Raw genomic sequence first — 26,228 nt, 5'->3', positions numbered from 1 at the left:
AGGAATTGTTCTTGTATTGCCCATAAAAATGTGTCATTTCTGGAAATACTGATAAATGTTCTTTAACTAGGGCAAATGTGTGTAATAATGGTGCCCTGTGTGTTTGTATGTGCAGTGTAAAATCCCCCCTTTTTCCAGCATTAATGGGAAGTAATTTTAGATGTAATTTTTTCATGAAAAGATAGATTAAATGTACAGGATGTCTTTTTTCTTCTCTTTACCATCCTGGGTAGAGATAATTTTTATGCCCTTTATACTGCTAAGCCAAATAGAGAATTGCAGTACAATGTGTTTGTGAATAACCAGTTAGTTTAAAAGTCACCATGTACATTTGTTTGCACATCATAAGCCTCTGTTCAAGGGGCTACCCATAATCACCCCTGGGTACTGCACAGGCAGGGCAGGGAGTTTCCAGGAAGAAATGTGTTTTTCATACTGATCAAGAAACTCTGCCCCATATCCATCCCAGGCAATCATTGGTGTGATTATTGGGATATCTGTAAAAGATGATGGCAGAATATCTCCATACACACCCTTGGCAGCTTTCACAGATATGTGTGTTCACAGTGAGCTGTGTGGTTGGCCTGGGAATGGACACAAAAAGAAAATTAATAATTGCACCTTGGAGTTGCTTTGTGTGATGTCTCACTCCTGCCTTGCTCCATAAATCCATTGCCTTCCTTTGTCTCTGTGTTTCAGACTGCAGGGCTCTGTGGGCCTTCCAAACTCCATCTGTAAAAACTCAAAAAAAGGAGTTGTTCTTGGAGAAGCCAATTTTCATCCATTTTAGTAACTTGTGAAAAAATCTGTTTAGTACTAAATCCAGTCTGGCTTTTGAATAGCCAGAGATTCTGGAACACAGACACGCTTTGGCAAAGTACAGTTATTCAAAGTGCCTTATCAAATAAATTAAATAAATAAACCAAACTGTTTCTCTGCTCTTATGGATAAATTGAATACAGATAGAACTGCATCTTGGAGCTAACTCTGCTTTTTCCATTGAAAAATAACATAAAATTCCACAGTGGCTGCTGGATCTGTCTGATGGCAAGTGCTGCAGAATTTCTGTGCCCTGGGCAAGGGAAAGGAGACCTTTGTCACATGAGCAGGACACTGCCTAGGTTACCTCTTGTTTGTGGTGCTGAATGCTCTCTCTATTTCTCCCTTCCTTCATGTGTAAAGTTGTGTGGGGTTTTTTTAGAATAACATCATAGTTGCAACAGCAATTCTTTTTCTCATGATCTGGCAGTTGTGTTTGTTTAAAAATATATTATCTTTTCCATATCAAAATAATTTTATAAACTAAAACTACAAACTCCTGCCATTATTCAGTATTCCTTTTTCTCCAAATGCAGAGATTTCACAAATAGGACTTTAAGCTGTTCTGTTAATGCACATATCTGAGTGTCAGGATGAGCTGGGGCAGTGGGCCCCTGCCCTGTGTGGAGCCCCAGGAGTGCTGCAGGAGGTCTGGGCTCAGGCTCTGCCCCTGCAGCTCCTGCTGCCACTTGTCCTCCTTGTGCCAGCACAGTGCTGTGGTGTGAAGGCAAGGTGGCATTTGGGATATAAGGAAACAATTCTTTTCTCCCTCTAGCCTCGATTCTGTGGGTTTTGTTATCCCAGTGTTGGAATGGGGCCTCTGGAAGAAGCAGAGGTGTTGGTGATTGTAAACAAAATCCAGCCTCTCTCAGCTCCACAGATCTTTCCTGAACTCTGTGGTACCTTCCAGTTAGTTTGCCGTTTCCCATGTTCCACGGGGGCTCTGTAGAAGGAACAGTTATTTTAATGGAAAATGACAAATTTTTCTTATGATTAAAATATCAAGCCTATCCATTGACTGTTAAATCTAATTTGCTGTGACTGAAATGTTCTCCAGTGAGATAAGATAATCTCCTGTTATAGGTCAGAGGGCTCCAACTGATTTATGGGGGAAAACCTTGGTAGAAAATACAGAGCTGTGTTTTGTGCTCTTATTTTTCAGCTTTTCTATCATCACCTAGTTAGTCATTCTTTATAAGATTTCCATTTAGCAATCCATAAAGTGACTTCAAAGAAGGCTAAAAGTTTATAAGCTGTTGGATAAGCAAGGCTGGAGCTATCACATGAATAATGGAACATGCTTATGGAACTAATTGAATTCATATTAGATGAAGATAAGTACTTAGTAGTGATAAATAATGAGATAGGAAAATGAAACTCTATCAAAAGAACACACCCCTTTCACTAGCTCATTTTCTGCCTGTGCACTGTGGGCTGTTTTAGTCTTCAGGTTATATAAAATTGTCCTTTGTGTCAGAAGCTGTGTCAAACTTAGCCACAGCCTTTTACGTTTTGTCAGAGAACACGATTGTTTCTGCAACTGCTTGTGCAGGAAGGTTATCAGTGTGATGGTGCTGATGGAGGGGGAATGCCCTTGACCTAGGAGCTCCCTGCTGGAATTTGGGCACATGTGGTTTTGATTGACTGCTGGGGATGCTTGTGCTGGGCTCTGGGATGTGGAGCTCTGGCAGGCGACTCCAGCGTGCCGGGATCGCTCAGGAGAGCATCCCCCCTTTCCTGCTCTGCTTGGGGCACACACCCAGCACTGCAGTTACAATTAGTGACTGCAAAAGTATTTCTGATAATTTTTAATTTATATTCAAGGACTTTTTCTGGGACTTCAGAGCTGTAATTCTTGCAAGATTATCTAGGATGAATTTGTGAAACTGCACATTGCATTTCAGAATGCTCTTCTAACCTTTTTCCTAAAGAAGGAGAACACTAGTGTATATCACAAAAGCCAGATTTTTGTTTTCCTTCAATCTGGTATCAGTAGAAATGTTCGTCTGAGAAAAGAAATGCTCAGTGAAGTTCCTGTTGTGTGACACGTGGTAGGACACAGTGGCTGATCTCACCTGTGTCAGTAATGTGTCCTGTGGAGCTGGGTCCCTCAGAACCCCCACACCCACCTGGGGAGGAATTTTGGCACATTCCCCTGCTCCTGTTTGGGGTGACAATCTGCTCGGGATCCTGTGTGACCACAGCCCAGTTGGTGTGCACTGAGTCTAAGCTAAGGAGCCCTGAGCAGGGTTCAGAGCCTGGCCCTGCTTTGGGACTCCCCTTCCCTGAGCACACCCTGAGAATCCATTGACCACTGGCATCTGCCACTGCTACTGTTAATTGTTAATTATATTTTGGATTGGGGTGAGAAGCAGTAATTAGCTTTTCCCACCCATTTATGCTTAGTAAATCAATGCTTTTTCTACCTGTAACTGAGGAAGTGCAGCTTTTCCATTGGATCTTAATGAAGGGTTATGGATTAACTTAAATCCAGGTCTTAAACCCCTAAAAGCAGTTTAGCCACTCACAAATATTCCCAGAATGGCTGTACGTGGTTTCAGGAGTATTGATGAAAATGCATTAAAAATATGGCAGATTACTTATGGAATTCCTTTTTATCCAGTTATTGGGAAAATGGAAATAGGAGGCACGTTTCACCAGGATTCTGGGGGCTGTTTGAGGGTGACTTTTCCCAAGCCAAGCCCTGCAGAAGGGATCAGGCAGGAGGTGTTTCTGCTGTGCCACAGCAGCACGGGTGCTGTTTGTCACTCAGCTGGCAACAGCTGCTTGTGATAAGGAGCTGGGGAATCACCTGTAGAGCTCGGGGTGCCCGGGCGGAAGGTGGGACCCGGGAGGGGGGACAGCCCACCTGCTGTGCCCCGATCAAAGGGCCCGGGGTCAGGGGGCACATCCCGCCTCGGCAGAGCTGTCTGCTGAATAGCCATTTCAGATTGTAAATCTGGCCCTCATTTCATTAAGTCCTTCTGGCTGCTCTTGGGGCATGAAATAATAAAATTTTATATCCGCTGCCTTTCCTGCTTCTGGCAGCCAGATTGACACATTGTTGTCTGCAGCGTTGTGGTGTTTTCCTTAAGAAAATAAATGGAAACTATTAATTCAGTGGAGACAAGTCATTAAGCAAATGGATTTTAGACTTGTTGTGAATCATAGTTTCTTAACAATTTCAAACCTAGCGCACAGGCTAGCTAGAATGGTGGATTTTGTTAGGAGTTCTGCCTTTCCAAAAGAATCAGTGGAAGGTATGTTACCCTTTCACTGTTACAACATTTTTTAAGATGCTGATCACGTTTGTATCTGGTTATAAAACCTCATGATCGACTTGGTTTATGTTTTGGCAGCAATTTAGCCGTGAAGTTACGCAAAGCTGGTTTGTGGGAGGAAAGGCAGGGGTGCTGGTGTTTGATGGTTCTGGACTTTTTTTGTTTTGTTTGAATTAAACTATTCAATAGAATTGTTCACCTGAAAGAAGTCTAACTTGGGATTCCTTTATGGCAGAAAATGCAGAACCTGCCAAGTGTAACCAGTGCTGATAAAACAGCATTTGGTGTAAACTGCTGTTACTGCTATGGATGAATATTGCTTCTAGAGTGCAATGGAGGAGCACCCCTTAATTCTTCTATTAGAATATGGGTTCTGTGTTTTTGTGAACTTCCACATAAAACATTTAAATGACTCAAGTGTTTGGCTGCCTGTGAGCGGGGCAGGCACCCGGACTGCTCTTATTTACGGACCTGGTGTTTAAGGCCCCCCGGAGTTTGTTTGAAAAGTTAAGAGATTTTCACAGTAAAGGTGCCATTTCTGAAATTTAAAGTGCTCTTTTCACCAGGAGATAAGTTCTCTCTGATTAAGTCAGTAATTCTTACTAAGCCATGTTTATAGAGGCCATAAACAATGGGTTCAGTGTGCTTGTTAAACCAGCTTTCCATACCTCTCCACTCTTTTAAAAAGAGACATTTAAAATAAAAGGCAGGTGTAGATGTTAGTTTGATTTAGATGGATTTTAGGTGATTAATTATGGCTACAAGTAATTGGGCAAGGATGGTAAAGAAGGGTTTGAAGCAGTGAGATGTGATGCACGTTTTCACTGAATCTCTCCTTTTGACTTGGTACGTCCCTGACCTGTGGGAAAATGAGATAAGGAATCTGTTCATGTTTCCTCTTGGTCCTTGCTTATCCACATTTCTTTTCACAAAATCTGAACCTACTGAATGCAGTCCAGTCTGTTGCACAGGTATCACTTGTAAAATTTTGTTTAGCTCTTCAGGAAGTTGTGAAATATGGACTGGGGCTGTGTGTGGCTTGTGGCTGTCCACTCCCATTTCCAGAAAATTATGAGAACACACAAACTGTACTTGTGAAAAATGATATACATGTTTTTGTGATTCACAGAATCCAGTGGGGTTTAATGTGAGAATTGCAGCTGAATGCTGGGAATTTTTACTCAGATTCCAACAAGAGAGTAAATACTGTGATTTCCATGTTGGTTGGGCTGATTAGGTGTCAGGTTTAGTGAAAGAAGTGTGTGATTATTTAACAAAAACCCTTATAACTGCCTGTTACTAGCTTTATCAAAGGTGATAGTGACAGGAGAGATGATAAAACCAACTAAGGATTAAGATGAACTGGTCAGTCTACATTTCTGTAGAATGAGCCACAGTTGGACCATCAAAAAATTATATGTTTTTGAATGCATTGCAAGACAGATGCTATTAATCAAGTCAGTCTCCAGTGTTTTATTAAATCTGAGGGTTGGTCTCAAGGGAAATCCACTGTACAAATATTGCAGATCTTTACAGTGGTGTTGGGCTCCTGGTGGTGTAAAGGTGCAGCCCAGCAGAGTTTAACATCAGCTTCCTTTTGGAGACGATTTCAGGAGTGGGGAGATGAGCAGCATTTACAGTCCCTGTACCAGCAGGGCATCCTGATGGGTTATCCCCCCTGGCTGGGCCCTGCTTGGCACAAGGCTGCTGTGTGCTCCAGAAAAGGCACATTGTGCACAGGGGGAGGTGCAGATTCGCCACCAGAGGTACAGAGCAGCCCTGGCACGTTCAGCAGGCCGTGCTGCTTCTTCGGCAGCAGGCGGGGAAAGGTTTCCTCCCTTCTGTCTTGTCCTGCAGCACCGAGCCTGACAGGCTTCTGGCTTTGGTTAAGTACTTTGCAAGACCTTTTTGTTGGAGGTTTTTAGACTCCTCTGAGTATAAGTGAGATTTTTAATTTTCTGAAACAGGAAGGAGCAAATCAGTTTGTCTGGTGCTTCCGGACTCCTAGAAGGAGCGAGGCTCCTGGATTGCTTTAGAGTTTATCAGATGCAGCCAACGGGGTGACCTTTGGTTCCTGCAGGCAGAGTACCTGGCTTGGCAGGCAGTGCTGGTGCTCTTTATATGGAAAGCATTAAATGTAATATTCTTCTATTTAAGTTAAAGAAATGTCTCATGAAGACCTAAACTTAAATGTCTACAAAGTGGGTTTTATGGTTGTTGGGGGTTTTTTCAGCCTTAAGTACACAGCAGTTTGCTTTATAGACAGAGGACTGAGCCTTGAAAACTGAGGGTAATTATTTAGCTGCCTAAGGCTCAACTTTGCCATTGTTTTAGGACTTCAGTTCCTTTCTTTTAAAGGAAACAATTCCCTCCACCCCACAAAACCTTAATTAAAAATTGAGTATGTTTTTGTTCACTTTCCTGCCCAGTAACTTTCATTTGGTCCTGTGTATAGGTAGCTAGGTACTTAAACATTTTTTACAGTGTCACTTGGAAATTTCCTCGATTACCATATTCTGATTTTGAATTTTCAAAGCTTTATTTGAAGAGTTTAAACCTGTGTGATTAGTCAGTCAAAAAAAACCCAGAAGAGATTCAAGTCTCCTGTTAGGGGAAGAAGTGTTAAGTGTTTAAATGCTGCTCTGTTTGGTATCAGTGACTCATTTACTGTTGATTAGGCAGGGAAGTCAAGTCTGGCAGTGTTTAAATTTGCTTAGATCACAGATACCTTTAGACACTCAGAGTCTCAGGTATTGTGATTGTTCTTTTGAGAAATAGGTTGTTGTTTTCTGTGTGTAAGTACTGTTACAGGAGATGTGAACTTCAGACTAGATTAGAAACTTTCCCCCAGTTCATGGGGACAGAAGAGGAAGTTCAGACTTGCTGACCAGTATATGGTGGAATTAAATTTCTCTTAGTTTGTTTTTCCCCCCCATTTTAATTATTTATAGCATCCATCTTACTTAAATGCAGTTGTAAACTTGTTGTTATTAGACTTCCAAAATTCAGCCTGGACTTTGGAAACCAGTTCCCATCCCTGACTTACTGCAACTCTCAACTCCTGGAAAATCCACTCTTTATTGTTACTTAAATGAATTTCCAAATATAAAAGATTTGCTTGAAATCCTGACTTGATTAGAAGCTGTTAAATGTGCAAACAGGACACCAAGACAAACATTAGTAGAGATGCTTGAAATAAATCTTTGCTTGAATAATCACAGACCCTCTGGTTTGACAAATTTCAGTGTGCATGTTAAGAACTTCCCTCTGCCAACTGAAGGTTAATTTTTTAGCATTGTAAAATGAATAAATGAAACAAATGATGACAGGAAGTCAGGAATGTTGATTGTTTTTAAAATGGTTGAGTTTCTGTAGTGCCATATTGTTCTGCCATCATTTGTGTTCTTTGTGCATAAAATTGAATCCCCCATAATTACATTTTCCTTTCCCTTCCCCTGAATTTGCTCACATATAGAAAGTAAGAAGCATGGCCCTGGAAGATGTGGTGATCCTGAACGTAGACACCAACACACTGGAAACCCCTTTTGATGACCTGCAGAGCCTCCCCAACGATGTGGTATGTATGGAGTGACTTCTCCAAGGGTTCTGTTCCTGCTCACTGTGCCTGAGGGGTGTCCCTGGGAGCTCTCCTTGGCAGCACTGAACTGCTTCCCTCAGTTCAGGTGAGCAGGAATGTTTGCTGCCACATCTGCAGATGTGCATTGAAGCCTCCCAGTGAAAATCAGCTAATGCTCACACGAGCTAGAAATCCTGCATTTAGTTAACTGTTGTTTCCAAATGAAATTGTGTTTTTCTCCTGTGACTGCTTCCAGGTGAGCTTTAAGGAATTCTGTGCATTTTATATCCTGAGATATGATATTAAATGGAAGCCTTCACATTCACTTCAATCACTGCTAGAATTCAGAACTCATTTTCTTTCTCATTCACCCTTTTTATTGGTAAATTATTTCATGTTTTTAATAACTTGATAGTAATGGTGTATAAATACTTGGCATTTCCTGGGACACAAAGACATCCCACTTGCTGCTGCAGTCATCTCCACTGAAGGGGCTCAGAGGGGAGAGCAGAGGAGTCAGAGTGCCAGGAGCTGTTTTCCAGGCAGAGAGTGAAGTTGAGGAGAACGTGGCAGGGGAAAATCTGGATTTCCTTTGCTAGTAGGAAATATTGTGCTGACAGTCAGATCTGAACGTTTTTATGTGCAGTTGAGAAATAGAACTGATGTGCAGGGAGCTCAGTGTGAGCTGGTGTGAGGAGAAGCTGCAGTGGGGGTGAATGCCCAGTGCCTCCAGCGGGATCTGTTCTTCAGAAACAGCGAGCTCAGGAGAAAAGGGCCATCTTGATTGGGAACATTTTGGCTTTAGTCAAGCATTTAGTCTGTAAAAGTTGATTCCATGATTTTTTCTGGCTTTATATAGTTTTTCATTTTGATTTCACTCCCAGCATCCAAATCTGCCAGCTGGTCACTGCTTGTGCCATTATCCACAACCCAGGAATGACAGACTTGTAAAATTCATGGAATTATGTAAGAAATGTCTGGATACACTGAGCACGGGGCCTCAAACATGTATATGATTTGTCAACAATCAAGTATTATATTAGATTTTATGAGACTTCATTAAAGGAGTTGTTGTGGGCACACTGTAGAACATCAGAAGAGACTCCTCCAATAAACACAGAACTTCAAGCTTTGGAATGTAATAAATTTTAAGAGACTTCCTTCCTTTCATTATTTACTTTTACTTCACTTTTATAACAGTAAAGAGTTGTGTTTTATTAGTTCAAATTTCTTGATTCAGTTTTCCACAGGTCTATTTAAAAGCTCCATTTTATCTCAGAGGATGTTGAGAGCAGAGCAGAGGAAGTGCTGCCAGCAAATTCAATTAACTGGCAGGGCTCACCAGTAGCATATATGGGGTATTTTTTTTCACAACTGCTATATAAATACAGCTGGGATTAATATTTTTCACAACAAAGCTTTAAGTTGAGTCGTGTTGCGTTGTGTAATTAATGTTTGTGCTGGGGGTTTCTGTGGGATTGAGCTCTGGTGCATTGTTGCTGTTACCTGGATGATGCAGTTCCTCCTCCAGGTCTCTCCCTTCACACGGTTCCAGAGTTGGCTTTGACCACTAGAGAGCAGCTGCTCTGCTGTGCAAGAATTGAATTTCTGTCAGTTCTTTCATGCATCATGTGTTTGGAACTGTAAGTGGATCAAGTTGTTCATCTCAGCAGGGAGACACTAAAGCCAATCCATTATACTTTTTTTTTCTTTTCTTTTTTTTCCTTTTTGCTTCCCTAGGAGATTTTGGGAGTGTGTCTCCCCACTGGTCTTAGTCTAAGTAGATGCATTTATGATCTGAGAAACTAAAAATGTCTTCAAGAGTTTCCTGGTCATAAATGCCTGTTATGTCAAACTACCCTGCCAGTTTTGCTACTTAATGTGAGCAGTGAGCAATTCATGCACTGCTGAATAGACAAAATTTACTTTGCTAAATTAAATCTATCTATATTCATCAGTGAGCAAAAAAAATTTCTCTGTGGTGCATTCACCATCAGGTAATTAATCCAGTGGAAAATTTCTAAAAGCTGATTTCCCTCTCTCCTTGAACTGCTTTTTAAATCAAGTGAAGGAAGTCTTAGGATTCTTTACAGCCTCAGGTAGTGAGTTGTTCTTGAGTTTCATGATAGAGATGTTGTTACCTAAACTGGTTCTTGGAAATCGAGGGCAAACTGCTCTTTCTTCTTTAATTCTTAGGATCCAAACAAACATAGGACCCAGTGAAAGGTCTTTCCAGTTAGAATTTGTGTCAGACGAGCTGGACAGAATTGAGGCAGTTCCAGCAGAGTCAGCTCAAGTTGCTCCTTTATCCCAGTTTACCTCAGCAGTACCTGCTGGCTGTCAGGCCTCTGAAATGGTCAGGTCATGTCCCTGAAAATCAAGGTTTGTACTACTGTGTTACTGATTAACTATTTGAAATGTGAAAACCTGCCCCTTCTTTACCTTCTGCCTCTGATGTATTGCTGGAAATCTGGCAGCGTGAGAGCACCCTGGGAAGTAACTTTCCTTTTAAAATAATCAATATTAAAAAAAGAGATTTATTAAGGACTGTGATTACAATAAGTGCATCTGCTGCTGACAAGTCTCCTACACCACCGTCTGTGTTGCAACGAATAGCAAAGAGGGGGCAGTAATTTTTTTTTTTATGCAACCCGTATGGATTTTTCATGTATTTCCAAATAAGTGTCATCTTCTAGTCATAGCTGTAGTCAGAGCCCCACGTTACAAGGAATGAAGTATAATAAAGTATCAGCTTGCTCTGTCAGCTCCTGGTTGTGGCTCAGGGAAGGCCTGGCTGAGTGCTGGGGAGGTCTCTGCGTGTCCCGGGCTCAGCTCTGGGCTCCTGCTGCCTCTCCCCACCAGGCACCACGGGCAGCACACCAGAGCTGCTGGTGCTCCCACGGGGAATGAGCTGTGCCAGGGCAGCCAGGAGAGCCAAACTGCAGCTCTGGAGCCAAACCACTTTCCTAAAGGTGAATCCATTTTTATTTCTTACGCCGTGTTTGCACTAGAACGTTTCTTGCTTTATTCATGTTGACAACTGAAAAGCCTTGGACCTAATTAAAAGAATTTCCACTAGCACCTTTACTGAACCATTTCATTCTGCTGCATTGCACAGATTGCATTCTGAAACATGGTGAGAGTTGAAATCAGACCTTTAAACCTCAACTGCCAGAAGTATAAAAATCCTCTTTAAAAACAGTCTCAGGGTAGACTGCATGTATATGTGTGTGTTTGGCTAGAAATAATCCTTATTTTCAGTGGTCACAATTTGAGGTTTTTTTAAAATATCACTGTCTCTTTAGGCAGGAAACAATCCTAATTCTGCTTGTATAGTCTGCTTTGTATTGCATGCTAATTTTTTCCAGAGAGTACACATGAGGGTGTTTTGGGGTGGATGTTTTCCTGCTTGTTAGTATATTTAAATATGTTAACATATTTTTTGGTTAAAAATTTTACATGGCTATTGCAGTAATCCCGCATACATATAAAATGGACATCCTACAGTGTTTGAGGAAGTAGCAAAATACCAGTGAATATTCTGCTTCTGTCCCAGCCAGGGGAGCTGAAGCACAGAAAGGCTGTGACCAGCCCTCTGAACTCCTGGTTTGTTTAAAACAAAGTATAGAGCTTTTTCCTTCTACATAGATGGAAGGTTCTGTATCTTCGCAGGAATGTTTACAGAAAATCCCTTATAACAATGTTGGAGATGGATTTGAAAGTTTCTCAGAGCTCTGGATATTTTATTACACTTTAAAGAACTACCTTTAAATGGTTAATATAAGTTAATATAGAAAATAAAAGCATATTTCCACCTTACAAGTCTAGAACCCTTCAAACATGAAGTATGGTGTTTGGGTTTGAAAATCTGGTGAAGCTTTTATATTTAGAGAATTACAGAACTCCTTGAGGAACATTATCTCAGTGAATAGGAGTGAGCTTATTTTACAGGCTTCAGACTAAATCTGGTATCATGTTATGTTAATATGGGTTTGTGGGCTCATTAATGCGTGGATCATTGGCATAAGCATTCAGATTTATAAACAGTGCTGGACACGCTCTTGGTTATTTCTGTTACACTAAATAATGAAACGCCTTTTACAGCAGAATCTGCAAAAGATTTAAAAGGAAATGTCTTTGCAACCGTTTTAGTAAACACAAGTGCAAAGATACCGTCTGAAAGAAAAGCGAGTAGTGCTCAGGATGGATTCTGTATTTAACACCTGTGGAGCACAAGGAGTCACTGTGCCCTCCCCAAATCCAGGACTGCTGCAGGAGGAAGTTAAATTAGGGATGTGCCACAGGAGGGATGGGACTGAGGCACTCTCGAACAGTTCAGGAAAATCAGGCTGCCCTGGGGGACCAAGGGGCTGGTGGCAGCACCCCGAGGCTGAGAAAACTCGACCCATTCTGGTGGGATTTTGGAGATGTGGATGGGACCACGGCAAGCTTTCATTGAGGTGGAGGATGGGAAGAAGGTCTTGAAAGTTGATTTGGACATCTGAACCATCAGCTTATATTTTATGAGGTGTAATTCATACTCTCCGCAAACAGTGATGGTCACTACCAGAGGATCTGCTCACTCTGTCAATAATACTCCTACAGTGTTTCTAGTGTAGTGTGAAGTACACAGAGCTACCCCATGGAGATTTCCAGTATGGCATTTGGAAAAGGAAGATTTATTAGTTATTGGCTCTTTCTGTTAAATTCATCATATGGATATTTATGGAGTCAGTCATGTTCTCTTGCAGATCGGAGAGATCTCCTGCTGTTCTGCTTTCCCCCTTAAAACTGTGGCTCCTGCCTGTGTTTTGTGTCAGGTATCTCACTAAACTCGGGCTTTGTGCGGGGCACGGCCGCGGCCTCTAAAAGCACCACGGAATTCCTTTCAAGAACCAGTGCCCCAGGTCTGGGCTTTGTCTGGCTCTGCCTTGGGTGAGATCTGTGTCAGAACCTCAGCGTGTCCTGGTTCTGTCTGCGGCGCTGAAAGTGGTGAGGGGCCCTGAGGGAGCCGAGAGGGAATTAATCGTGAGGGAACCGTGAGGGAACTGTGAGAGGCCGTGAGGGAATCGTGAGGGAACTGTGAGAGAACCGTGAGGGAATCGTGAGGGATCATGAGGAAATCGTGAGGGAGCCGTGAGGGAAACGCGAGGGATCATGAGGGAACCGTGAGGGAATCGTGAGGGATCGTGAGGGAATCGTGAGGGAAACGTGAGGGAAACGTGAGGGAAATGTGAGGGAAACGTGAGGGAAATGTGAGGGAACCATGAGGGAACCGTGAGGGATCATGAGGAAATCGTGAGGGAAATCGTGAGGGAGCCGTGAGGGAAACGCGAGGGATCATGAGGGAACCGTGAGGGAAACGTGAGGGAAACGTGAGGGAACTGTGAGAGGCCGTGAGGGAATCGTGAGGGAGCCGTGAGAGAACCGTGAGGGAACCGTGAGGGATCGTGAGGGAATCGTGAGGGAAACGTGAGGGAAACGTGAGGGAAATGTGAGGGAAACGTGAGGGAATCGTGAGGGAAACGTGAGGGAAATGTGAGGTAAACGTGAGGGAATCCTGAGAGAATCCTGAGAGGCGGCTGAGGCAGGACACAGCAGATCCCAGGTATGGCCGGGTCCTCGGCAAACACCTCCAAAAATGTGTGAGAACAGGCAAAAAGCCCCAGAGCACAACGAGGAAAAGTGTGAGGGGTGAAGAACGGCGGGGGAGCTGTCGGGACCGACATCAGAGGAGGGGAGGCGGGGCTGGGGCGGCGGGTTGGGCCGGTAAAAGGCGGCGGCCCGGGAAGGTTTAAAGTTTGTGTCTTTGTTTCTCACTATCGGACTGTATTTAGTTGCCAATACATTAAATTAAGCTTTCACGTTGGAGCCTGTGGCTCATAGGTACACGTTTCCTTGAGCCCCCGAGGCTGATGTGCGTGTTTGCCCGAGTGCTCTGAGGGGCTGCGGGAGCCGGCCGGGGGTACCCGCACAGCCACAAACGCAGCCCTCATGGGTCATTGCCCCTCCAGACCCTGAAATGAGAGGGCATAGAACCTTAAAAACCCCTTATATGTGTGGCAAATAGATTCTTCAGGCCTTCAGGATTTGTTCCTAGCCGTGGTGGTGATGGATGGCCTGGTTGTGCGGAGCAGTTTCTCTTATTAATCTGATATTTGAATTAATTTAGCTGCAATTCTTTCATGGATTCTAATCAAGAGTGACACAGTTTCATGGACTACCTTTATAATAGTACTCAACAGCATGTTAACAGTGGATTTTAAGTAGGAGGGAAGGTTCAATGAAGCTTTTAGTATCCTATTGGTTTCTGAATAGAATCCAGTCGTATCTTAGAGAAGCAAAACAGCTTGAAAAGTAATGCCTTTAGAACTGAAAAATTCATCTCTGAATTCACAATGTCACCTTTTGTCATAACTGCTGCTGTGGTTAGCACATTTTTCATTTAGCTGTGCCCCAATGTGTTGCGCTTTGTTTGTGATACGAGAGTGATCTAGACCTGCTGTGTGATTTCAGGTTTCTGCACTGAAGAACAGATTGAAGAAAGTCTCTACAACCACTGGAGATGGTGTCGCAAGAGCGTTTCTAAAAGCACAAGCAGCTTTCTTTGGGAGCTACAGAAACGCCCTGAAAATTGAACCTGTAAGTAGGCAATTAGTCGGCATAAGATGTAAATCTGCAGCTGTGGTGGAGAAAAAACCTAACAATTCAAAGTGGAGCATAACCCGCTTTTCCTAAGGCCAGCATGGTGGCTCTTTGGCTGACTAGTACTGAAAACAGTGTTCAAGTCTCCAGAGTGAAAGAGGTGCAGCAAACATGATCCATCACACAGGGAAAAACCTTCCCATGGAAAGGTATGCGTGTTGCTTGGTTTTGAAGGCAGGCAATTTAGAGCAGAGATGATAAAAAAGAATAAATTAATCATCATACAAGGCTGGTGGAGAGCTGACCATTCCCTCCTCTGCAAAACCCCTCTCTTTATTGTGTTTCTGTGTTAAAAGATGCTGTATTTGATGATTAATGAAAAGATCTGGCCTGCAGACGTGATAAATTTAATTTTAACCATGATGTTAAATGGTTTCATGTCCAAAAGCTGGACTGTGGGTATAGTGTTTTTCGAGGATTTCAAAGCTGAAGTCTCTCCAGTTGTGTAGTTTGTCTTGTTATTTTTAAAGCCAGGAGGAAAACATAGCTCAGCCTGACTTTCAAACAGCCCAGTTATCACCATCAAATAAGTATCATTTTAACAGTTCAGATTCAGGTTTCAAAAATTACTTTTCAAGTCAGCACAAGTCCTTCCACATCTTACTGGGGGAATCCGCGTGGGTGGAAAAAATAAAATTGTATTGACTTGTGTGTGTGTCTTGGTGTAAGGACTGGGCTTTCAAAGCACCTCAGTGAAACGATGGAGGGATTTAAAATGGGGACCATATCAGTGACAAAGATGGAAGCAGCGAGGCGCTCTGGCTGTGAGCCTCCTTTATCCCTGCTGGGGAGACACAGCTCCCCTCCATCCCTGCAGGCTTCCTTGTTCTCCTGTGCTCCTCCCTGTAGTTGCCAGGCAACTCTGGGAATATTGGTGTATGCTTTGCCTGGATGTGTGTGTGAGATTAACTAGTTAAGGGGTTTATGAAGGAAAATAAAAATTTAAATTGCTGTTCTGGAAATACCATCTGGTATTTTGAAGGCTGAATGTTAAAGATGAACATTTGAAATGAGTTGACAGTGGCACGCCCCTAGAAAGTGCAACTTTGAGGGACAGCTAACCTGAGGAAGTTGCAGAAATGGTTTGGTTTTCTTTGCTTATCATTCCATCAAAGAGAACTGGTAAATATAGCTGCACAAATATGTCATAAAATTCACTTTAATAATCAGGAGGTGGAAAATCTCAGGGCTTTCTTTTCTAAGGCTTTTTGTAAATCAGTAGTTTGATTTGCGATTATACCTTTCATTATTAAGATTTAGATAAAGCAAATTTGCAGGTGTTTCGTGTTCATGTATCACCTTCACATAGAGAAAGTACAGGACATTGAGTAATACCAAACATGAGATGGTTCTTTACATTTCATGTCCTATAATTCCAGAAACCTGACTGTTCATTTAAAGTCATTGATAATTAAAAAATAAATGCAAAGAAGCAGCGACTTTTCCTCTTTTCATGGTTTCTCTCATAAGACAATTGAATTTCATAGACTATCTCATTGGTATGAGCTGATTTTTCAGGATAAATGGTGTGAATCTATTTTTTATTATTCTGTGTAGGCCCAGAATGTGTCACTGAGCAGCTCTACATTCACATTATTATACTTTAGCATAGTAAGAGCTCTTTTTCTGTTCAGAGGCTTTTACTCTAGAGATACAAGATTGTGTCATGTAGTAACAAACAGAACACTGGCAATGAGTTTCTGTTGCCATGAACTTTCTGAGGCCTTTGCTAACTAGAAATTGCATGAAAAGCATATCCAGGTACGCAGTTGGCGAGCATAACAATAATAATACTAATAATAGTAGTAATATTTCCTTGTCAAAGGAGCTGCTGCAGTGTTTGCTGCGGTGTTTCCCGTAGCTGCACTGAGCCAGTTTTAAATGCAGAGCAGTATCTGCTGGTGGATGTACTCACAGCCCCACAAAGCTGTGCTGCTGTGAAGTCCAGTCAGACCCAGCAGCAGCTGGGTGTTCACTGGGCTGTACTGAGGCAGATTATCCTGATGCATATGGCTTAAATGTCTACCAGTGACACCAGTGTGAGCATTTGGTTCACTCGAATGACTTTTTTCAAATTCCCGATTTTTTTGTTGTTTGCAGAGGGAATGTTTTTATCTCTTCTAAATATTTAATTCACTCAAGTAGGTCATTTTCAGCAGAGCAGTCTGTGTGAACACGAGGTGTGTGTAAAGGTGCTTGGCAGGACTGAGCAGTTGGGGGATGTTAGGAAGCGAGGCTCAGATTTTCGGGACGGGAGCCGCGGCCGTGCTCGCTCTTCTGCTGACACCTAGTGGTTGCAGGCACAGCAGTCGGGCTGTGCCGGTGTCTGTGAGGAACAGCCCCCACACCTGCGGCTCCAGGTAAGCTCCGGCTGGGCTGGCCCAGAGCACTGGGCTGTGGGGGTCACCCCTGCTGCAGCCTCAGCCCTGGGGGTTTGTCCCGAGCTGCTCTCCAGGCTCTGCTGGGATGCACCCAAATGCCAAGAGGTGTGCCTGTTCTCTGGCGCTGCAGCCTTCTGACAGGGCTGGCACTTGTAGGAAAGCAGGGGATTACATCCTGTTGCTGTGTTACAAATGCTCCTCCATGAGCTGCACCTCTCACGTGGCGCTGGTACCTCCTTGCATGCAGTGCAAGTACTGAGGATAAGGGAATCTCTTCAGTGAAGCATCAGTTAATTCTCTTTGTCTTCATGGTTAATTGTTCAGTCTTATTCAGCTGTATTTGCCTGAGTAACCATTAGTTGTAAACTGGATAATTCCTGGTTGTTTGAATTGTTCTGAATTGATTTGGTTTAAATTTAACCTAAATATTCCTTGGATGCATCCGCTTACAAGTAAGCAGGAAATCTGAGGCAGAGTCAATGTGCTTTTGTGTTTCCATGCTTTTCATGTGCTTCCATCGCTGAAGTTACTTTCTAATTTGTGAATTGCTGCTCTTAATATCAAACTGCTTATTGAAACTCACAGATGTTGTATATACTGCAGTTTTCACACTGCTTTAGCTGTACTACGCTGGTGAAGGAATGTGTTATATGCACATTGCTGCCCAAGTTCTGTTGTCCTGTCAAAGCCTGATCATTTGGATTTGGATTTTAAATAGACTGTACTACCAATTTTCATAATTAAAACTTTGATATGGATTTTCTCATAATACAGTGCAATTTGAGCAATGGTGGGGGAAGAAACCATTATGAATAAGAGGAAATAAGTTTTTTTTCGTTTTCAACATAACATTCAATTCAACTTAAGGAGATAATTAATGCATTAATTGTTTTATAGGAATCTCTCAAACAGACACAACAAATGCCTTTAGCAGTTCCAGATTCATGAGATCACAGTCAGAAAAGTAGATGATATTTGGTGCAAAGTAAAAAAGCAAATGCCAGACGATTCAAAAAGGAAATTTTGTTGGAATGTGTCTGCAGTAATATAAAGCGAGTGCATGCTACGTACTTGTGCATAATTCATTTTGCAAAGGCTTTGTAGCATTCAGTGCTTTATCTACTATGAAGTATGATTGTTGCCATGGTGAATTATTTTTTTAAGTTATTCAGTGGAAGAGTAAATAGTCATTTCCAACTCCCAGTAATTGCCACATCCCAGTCCCTTCCTCTCCATGGCCATCTCCTGCCTAGCTTCTTTTCCCTGCATGTATATTTTAAAGGCACACACTGCATGTAGAGTAGATACTTCCCTGTCACCAGAACTGTCTCCACAGTTCAGAGCTTTAGGAGTGTTTGTCCATCTGTAGAAAATATAAAGAAAGATGATCCCTAATGCTTATATAACTCATGCACAGACCTGTTAAAATGAACCCCAAGCTGTAGGGGAAACAGTGAGCAGAAGCTTGTTAAATAGAACTTTTTGTTTTACTTGCAGTTCTATTTTGTTCTGTTTAAAGTCAGTGCTGATGTATAGCATCAGGAATTTTCTCCCACCCAACTTTACTCTTTTCCTGTTCAAGTGGTTGAGCTCTCAAATCCCTGCCTGTAGAGACAGTCTAGGGGTGCCTAAATGACAGTACTTCCTAAATGTCATCCTGGTGACTTTACTGACAGGTAGGAGTAGACAATGAGAATGGCACTGACAGTGTGTAAAATCTGATTTTTGTGATAAAAATGGACATAAATTGAGTTTTTGTATAGCCTGGAACTGAAATTTAAGGCTTTTGCTTCCTATTCTGAAGATTCCGTGTTTTGGGACATTTTAAAGACCTAAGGTTTCAGCAACCTCCCTTAGAAGCCACCTGTAACTATTGCTGTATTTTGCCATCTCTGGGAAGTGCTGAATTCACAGTCACTGACTGGAAAAGATTTAGTGGGGAAACACAGTTTTGTTTGTTTTCTGTGTGATGTTTGTTTTCATTTCAATTCTGTTGCTGTTTCCTCTCTGAGCCTTACTGTTGCTATAGACAAATTTCTGCTTTTGCTGTTTTAAACCTTAAAAATGGCTCTTTTTCTAACAAGCAGTTACTGTTCTTCAAAATGGCATTTATTATTCTACATCTAAGTCTGTTGAGATATACATATGTTAATGAACCTGAAAAGACATTTTCTTTAATCTCTTCTAGCAGTCTGGTATGTAGTAAATAGAATTGTTTTGTAATTTCCAAACTGTTGTAAGATCCTATGTTATCTAATTCTGTATGGCACATTAAGGGGAGGGGGAACCCAGGATTCTGAGGGGAAAGTAATAAAAAGTAAAATTTGAGGAAGTTAACACGACCCTCTGCTGATTGTGGTGTTTCTGCCTGGAAAGGTGCAGGCAAACTTCCCTGTCCATCATACATGTTAAAGTAAAACTCCAGCAGAACCCAAATCAAAGCAAAAATAGCAAGCACAGCCCCCCTAAAATCCATCATGGGAATGGTTCTGGGTGTAGGAACTTTGCCCAAAGTGTGGGATGGGGTGCTCTGCACCTTGCTGTGCAGTAATAGCAGAAATGGGAATTCCCTTCCAGTGTGCTGTAAGGATGCTGATCTGGACAGGGCTGCTTTGAGATTATCAAAGTTTACCTGCTTCATGCTGATGTTCAGGGATTTGTGGCTCTTGGTTTGTGGAACCTGGGAGCAGTCTGGGAGCTGTCTTTGGCTGTGTTGTCTGAGTAACTCTGCAGCCCCCACAGAAGTTGTGTTCAGCTGTCAGCCTGGATCAGGTCACTGCTTCTCCTGTGGTGGTGCTGCAGAAATAAAAGGAGCTTTGTTCCAAAGCCTCTCAATCTCCCTGTTCCAGGGCAGGCTGTGCAGGGAGCAGCAGCCTGTGCTCTGCCAGCTTTGCTGGGCGAGGATTTGGATATTCACTTCCTCGGCTGTGCCTCTCACACCTGATTCTGGGGTTTGTGCTATTTGATGCACTTGGTTTTGCTTTTTCTCAATTTGTTTCAAGCCTTTGGTTGTTTGTTTTAGGCTGCCTCTTGCCTGTGTTTTCACTGCGTTGTCTCTTGATACTTGAGTTCTAATTGTGAGTGCACAGCCTCGTGCAAATGCCTCCATGCAGCAGAACTTGGAGATATTTCCTGAACTAATAAAGCGCAGGGGACTTGGAGGGGAACAACAAGGCACATAAACAAACACCAAACAGAAAATAACATCACCCTTGAATTCAGCTTCTGTGTGAGGCACTCAGCAGCTGTGTGTTTTTTCAAATGAGCTGTTGTATCTGGTATTAGGGAAAAAAACCTAATACCAACACACACAAACCCATGAAAAACCCCACCCCAAGGACCTTTCAGGCAGGCAGGCAAGGAGTGAAGCGAACATTCTCAGCAGTGTGAGCAGCTGTAGGACTGAAGAGAAAGTATCACTGCCCTTGACAGAAGATGGAAGAAATTTTGGGGTTTGGACTTGTAAAGTAGCCTTCAGTGTCAGATAAAGTAGATGAAATCATGATAAAAATTAAAATATTTAATGGAGTTAGAAAAATAATAGAGAAGTCATTCCACTCTGGGCTTTCATGGTGTATATTGTGTATGGATGGGAGTGTACAGCTTGTACTGCTGTGGTACCAAAGGAGGCAGGTGAAAGGCAGGAAATCCCAGTTAGTTGGGATTTGCATAGCTGGGTAACAGAGCTCCTGCAGTGTCACCTCAGTGGGGCTAAAGGCAGGAGCCCTTTGCTCGTGAGGCAGGATGGACAGTGCAGTGACAGTGCAGTGTGGGACATTGTGACACTGCCCTGGGGCTCAGGGAACCCCCTGTGTGCACTGGGAAGCACAGAGGGGGCCGAGGCCCCTCTCAGCTTTGGCATCGGGGAGCTGGGCAGCTGCTCTTCACATGGAGTGTTGGGTTTGCTGTGGGGAGGCGTTAGTGAAACACAGATTCTGGCTCATGGCCAAAATGCTGCATAGGCAAAACTTGGTCTCACACTGAGGACCAGTTTATTCTGTTTTGGGGAACACAAAAATGTGAACTCTGCAGAGGGCTGATAAGTACGTTGTTCTTTAAAACACGCGCTACTTCAGTCTGCTAAAACGTCAAAGGAAAACATTCTGTCCTTTCTTATCTTTTTCTAATTTAATTCATTGTTTTCTGAGCCTTTCATTCAGTGAGTAGCAGCTCTGGCAATGACAGATATTCTATTGTGACTGAAATATGCATTTTGTAAGTCATAACTTAACTTGGTATTTAAATAAACTGTGTATGTACAGCGTGCAAGATTTATGCAGAGCACAGCTGGAGGTATTCTGCTCAGAATTCCTATGGTTTAAAATGTCTCTTTCAAGTTTGAAAATGTGTTGTGAAGTAGATACCATTATGATAATTGGAAGTTCAGCTTCTCTGTCTTGCTCTATTATTTTTTTTGAATACAATTAACACATCACACACATTTCACCTGGTCTCTCCTCATTTACCTCTGACACTTCCTTGATATTTATTTAGACACATGTGGTGTCTTTGCTTTGAACTCAATAGTTGGTATATTCACTAGATTTTTTTTATTAAACATTTTTCTCATTTAGAGATATACAATTAGTTTGCACTGTTAGAAAAAGGTATACATATTGATGTCAATTTAAATCTTTTACTTATTTGTTAGATGATCAGGACATAAATTGTATAAAGATTGTAGAGAAAACTGTGATTACTCTCAAATCAAAATACCTGCTGTGAAGTTGCAGAAGCAGCTCATTTATTACAGTTCTCATGAGAAAACAGTACAGAGCAGATATGCACAAAGCTGTCTAGAGAAGAAATTAAAAATATATATGAATAATACATTTAATTTAGAATTGCTGTATTTTTTGTTTTAGGTAACATAAAGGTGAAATCTCAATGTTTAGTGTGAAATAAGTTTTATTCTTCCAGAGTCAGTAGCAATGGTTTTGTTTCTGATGACAAAACAAAGACTAAGTTTTGGGTTTAAAACATAATCAAAATCTTAACTGGAATTAATAACTTACTGTTGACATAGTTTTAAACTAAAATAATGTATATAGTGCTGTGCTATGTGATATGTATAGAACTGTCAGCAACATAATAGCAGTGGCTTCCAGAAGACAATTACAAATTATATCAGATTTATAGTTTTGAAAGGAAAAAAAAGGGGAGACCTGACTCATCACATTTCAGTGATCCAGGAGAAAGTAAGAAAATATCATTAGATGTATTTCGTTTGTGGAAATTGGGCTTGGACTTATCTTTATTTCTTCTCTTTTTTTCATTTGTTTTGGCTTTAGGAGTTTTAATGCTTGGAGTTTTAATAAGGAATAAGTTCAAAATCCAGCCTAAGCTTGATGCTCACAGTAACACTGGAAATTTTTCTGGATTATTTAAAAAATTGTAGCTGCACTTTGGAGTGAACTGGGGCTGTGATTTTGCAGAGTTCCTGTTCACTGTCCCTTCCTTTAAGAGCTGTTTCTGTTGGATTTTCAGTAGCTCTGTTACTGGAGATGTCTGACATCTGTAAATTAGTTTATTACAGGAGAAAGATATCATCCAGCAACTAAGAATTCACTTGCTTTGTCTTAAGATGCAGGTGATCAACTGTAAGCTTTTCATGTCCAAGGCTTGTGAGTGAAAGTTCAGAAGATGCTCCCCAGAGGGAGGTTTTGGCTTGGTCAGGCAGTGAGGGCCGTGGCTGGAGCCCTGCTGCTGCAGCTGCCTGTGCTGCAGAGCCACTGGGCAGCCTTGTCACAGGACATCAGCTGCAGGGCTGCCAAAGGAAACCAAGGCACCTTGCACTTGGGCTTCCAGTTTTCAAAATGCACGTTTAGAATTACCTCTATAAAATACTCCTTGGAAGAGTGTGTATATATATATATATATATATTATATATATACACTTTTTTTTTTTTAATGAAATCATTCTGTAGTAAAATATTTCAAGTCCTGGCTAAGCTGTAAAGCTTAGGGCTGATAAACAAAGCATCTGAAGCCAAATGGCCCCTTAGCTAACCCCAATTAAAATAAAGATTTCATTGCGCTCTGTCCTGACAGAGAGGGAACATATTGTTGCCTTTAAGGGAGTTTGGTTTAGTTAATGAAAGAATTTATTTCGTTCTTTCAAATACAGAGCCTAATTAAATAAGTTTCAACTTGACTTGTAGTTGAGGACATTTTAACTCCTTAAAGGTTACTCTTGTGTCCAAGTGTGGTTTTCTTTTGAATAATTCCTGATGCAGTATTTAGGTTAGTGATTTATATAATAAGGTATTTTATAGTAGAGCTCATGCAACTGTTTGCCTAGTAAATATATATCATAAATATATGTTGTTGACTCCTAAAGTGTTAAAGTTATCAGCATTACATTATTTTGATGTATTACATTAATTTGGCATCAAGTGTTACTCAGAGCTAGTAACTAATACAGGATTCTTAGAAGTAGTGTGGAAATGAAGGTGCCAAGAGTTTGCTTTGAGTGCCCTTTAAAAGCTGTAGATTATATATGTACTCCACTTACTCCTGGTGCTCAAGGAAAAGAAAAAGATATCAAAGAATTATTTAGGTGAAGCTCTCCAAGCAGTAGTTAAAGTCTGTATGTCCAGAACTTTTTTTCTTAGAGAGGATTAATGGTGAAATGAAAGCAATTTGTGAGGATTATGTGTGTGATTAGTTTGCCTTTCCTTAGGATCTGTCTATACTTGTATGGATAAAGCTCATCCCCCATTTGGCAACCAGTAATTTATTACATATTCTCAAGAATATATGAAAAATAAAGAACAATTCCATCCTTCTTATTGCACATGAGAATATTTTACTTGAAAGCAGTCAGGAAGGGGAATGCTGTTGCGGACCTGAATTTCTTGCCTAAAACTGGAGGAGTGTTGGATGGTTGCTGTGTGTCTGGCAGTGAAGCCAGAGGAGTTTTGGGCAGGGATGGGACTGGTTGGCTCTGCTGTTTATACTTGGTCACAGGATACCTGGAATTAACAGCACCTAACCAGCATTTACACAAAGGGAGGGGGCTTGGAAATCATTTGTTACTGAGACTGAGGCTAACCAAGGGACTTCATGCTTAAAGGGACATTTTTAGTTGTACAAGTATGTCAGTATTTTCCCCACATCTGTGTATCAAACTCTGAATTGGTTTTGCTCTGGAGCAGTGGCCTCCACTGCCTGGGGAGCAGTGCTTGATTGAAGAACATCCATAGGTGCCCCCTCATTTGGGGATTTTAAGCCATCCTTGGAGTGTGTGTTCTCTTCCAAATGCCTCTCAATCCTGTGCTCTCCTTTACATGTTCAATGGATTGCACTCCAGCTCTCTTACAGTCACTTTTCAGCTGAGCAGTGACTCTGTCTCCAGTAAAGGACAATTGATTTCCCTGAGTCAAGGTCATTCCAAAAACTGTTGACTATTTCTGCTTCAGGTCTGTGTGATTGTTGCCTTCAGCTATGGAGGTAAATGATACTCAAAGAATTCCTGCCTCTGAGAGGAAATCAGTAGTTTTATTTATGGATAAGTAACAAAACATTAAATTGTTCAGGAGGGGCTTGCAGGGGCTTTTTAGTTGAAAAAGAGTGTTCTTTGGTGTGGGTGTGCACATGAATGAAATTAAGGGTTAGGTGGTACAGGGGTCCTAAAAATCTCTGATTTATTTGACATATGTTACAGATCCTGAGGTAACTGAAATACTCTGCTGTTCTTTTCTCTTCTGTGAATTTCTGTAGATCATTATAATTATGTTGTGTTTCAGAAATCTCGATAGTTGCCAAATGTAACCAAAAATAAAGCATCACATCCAGCCGGAGTTCCAGATATCCTCACTCTGCCCTAAAGCCACGTTTCCCAGCCATTATCTTGTCATAGCTTATTGTGCTCAATTTTAATTAAATGTTAATAGCAATTTTGCAGTCAGAACTGACATGAAAGTTTCCCAAAGATTATTATACCCACAGGATATCTTTATTATATGTTTTTCTTGTTTCTTCTTTTTTATCTTGTCCAAGCCCTGTTCTTTGGAAAAGTCTTTGGTGATGGAAAACATGAAACAGAAAATGCTGCAGAGTCTTGACTGACAAGGATTGGTTTACAAGGGCTTATCAATTGAATTTTGTATTCTTGAAGAACATCTAAAACTTACATGTTTGATAAGGATCTGGAGTTTATTTGATTTTCCTTAGTGTGGTGCATACACCGAGCATTCTACATTTAGGTTTCAACATACAGATGCTGAATTGAAATACAAAAGGGGCTTGTGCAGTGCTGCAACCTGTAGTTCCTGTGGCTCTGCCTTTAAGGATGTTGTGTTCACAAATGGTAGGCACAGCTTTTCCTGTTGGATGTTGGATCACTGGCTCTTATTGCTGTATAGGCAGCTCTGTAGTATTAATTGGTTGTCAAATCCCTAAGAAATAACAGATTAATGTGCTTGATCACAGTGCCCTGTTTAGAAGCTGCAGTTTGCCCCTGTCCCCAGCCTCTCCATGTAACACAATTACAGATGTGCATTCAGGACATTTAGTGGATTGCATTTCATTAATACAATTTGAGCAGACAATACCAAGTTGCTGTCGGGCCGTGCTGACAGCTAATTACTGAAATGAAGGGTCTGCATGGCTAAGGAACAATGGAGCATGTCTCAGGAACAGGAAAGCAGTGCAGAAATAGTGCCACATCTTGGAATCACTCCTCTGGACAGTTTGCTGTCTCTGCAGACCAGCTTTTGTCACATATCTGATCATGGTGGGGAGTTAGACTTCAGGGAAACAAAGGTTGTTAGTGTTGATGAAAATGCAATGTAGTTCTGGTTTGCCCTTCCCCCTGGTTAATTCAGACACTTGTACATACTCACCCGTCTGCTGGCCACCCTTTCCTCCTGCTCACAGACACCACTGCACATTCTCCCCACAGGATGTCCAGTCTGCTTATTTGAATAGCAGGGACACTGTGAATGTCAGTCAATTTTGTAGCATTATTTATAGGGAGAGCTCCCACTGACAGTTTGGAGGAAGATCAGGAGTGAATCCTCATTGTTTCTTCCAGTGTAAAAAACCACAGGCAGTCAAATGGGGTTTGTGACAGCAAAGGTTCAAAAGAAACAGGGAGTGTTCTGTGTAGGATGGGCAATAATCCTGCCAAGCACTTGATCAAGTGATACTGAGGAAGCTTGTATGGGTTTGGGGGAATTTGGAGAGATCCTCGGGAGAAGCCTTGCTTCAGATTTGTTTGATATGCAAACACCCCTTACCGAGTGCTTCTGGACCTGTCAGAAACTCCCTGTGTGTTCTTCTAGAGCAGGGGAGGCTGGAGCACAGGGTGTTCACTGCTGGGCAAGGGGCTTAGCTCAGGGCTTTTGGAAAACCTCCAATGCCTAATGGGGTTTGGTCTTTACAGTATGTCTGCAGAATTATTAAATGTAATGGGATGCTGGCTACAAAGCAATTTTATCATCCAATTCATTCATCTGACAT

General features: G+C 41.8%; 1 protein-coding gene across 2 annotated transcripts in view; it reads left to right on the top strand.

Annotated features, from left to right (window-relative positions):
* DENND1A (DENN domain containing 1A) overlaps positions 1-26,228 on the top strand; it is a 150,095-nt gene that overhangs the window by 80,790 nt on the left and 43,077 nt on the right. For both annotated transcript variants that reach the window (XM_033077211.2, XM_033077212.2), the window contains exons 12-13: positions 7,576-7,677; positions 14,194-14,319. In XM_033077211.2, the coding sequence (XP_032933102.1) occupies positions 7,576-7,677; positions 14,194-14,319 (228 nt within the window). The remainder of the gene's footprint in view (positions 1-7,575; positions 7,678-14,193; positions 14,320-26,228) is intronic.

The sequence above is a fragment of the Catharus ustulatus genome, chromosome 21 (assembly GCF_009819885.2).
Source record: "Catharus ustulatus isolate bCatUst1 chromosome 21, bCatUst1.pri.v2, whole genome shotgun sequence".
Classification (NCBI taxonomy): Eukaryota; Metazoa; Chordata; class Aves; order Passeriformes; family Turdidae; genus Catharus; species Catharus ustulatus.
This window is presented reverse-complemented; position numbering and strand designations above follow the sequence as displayed.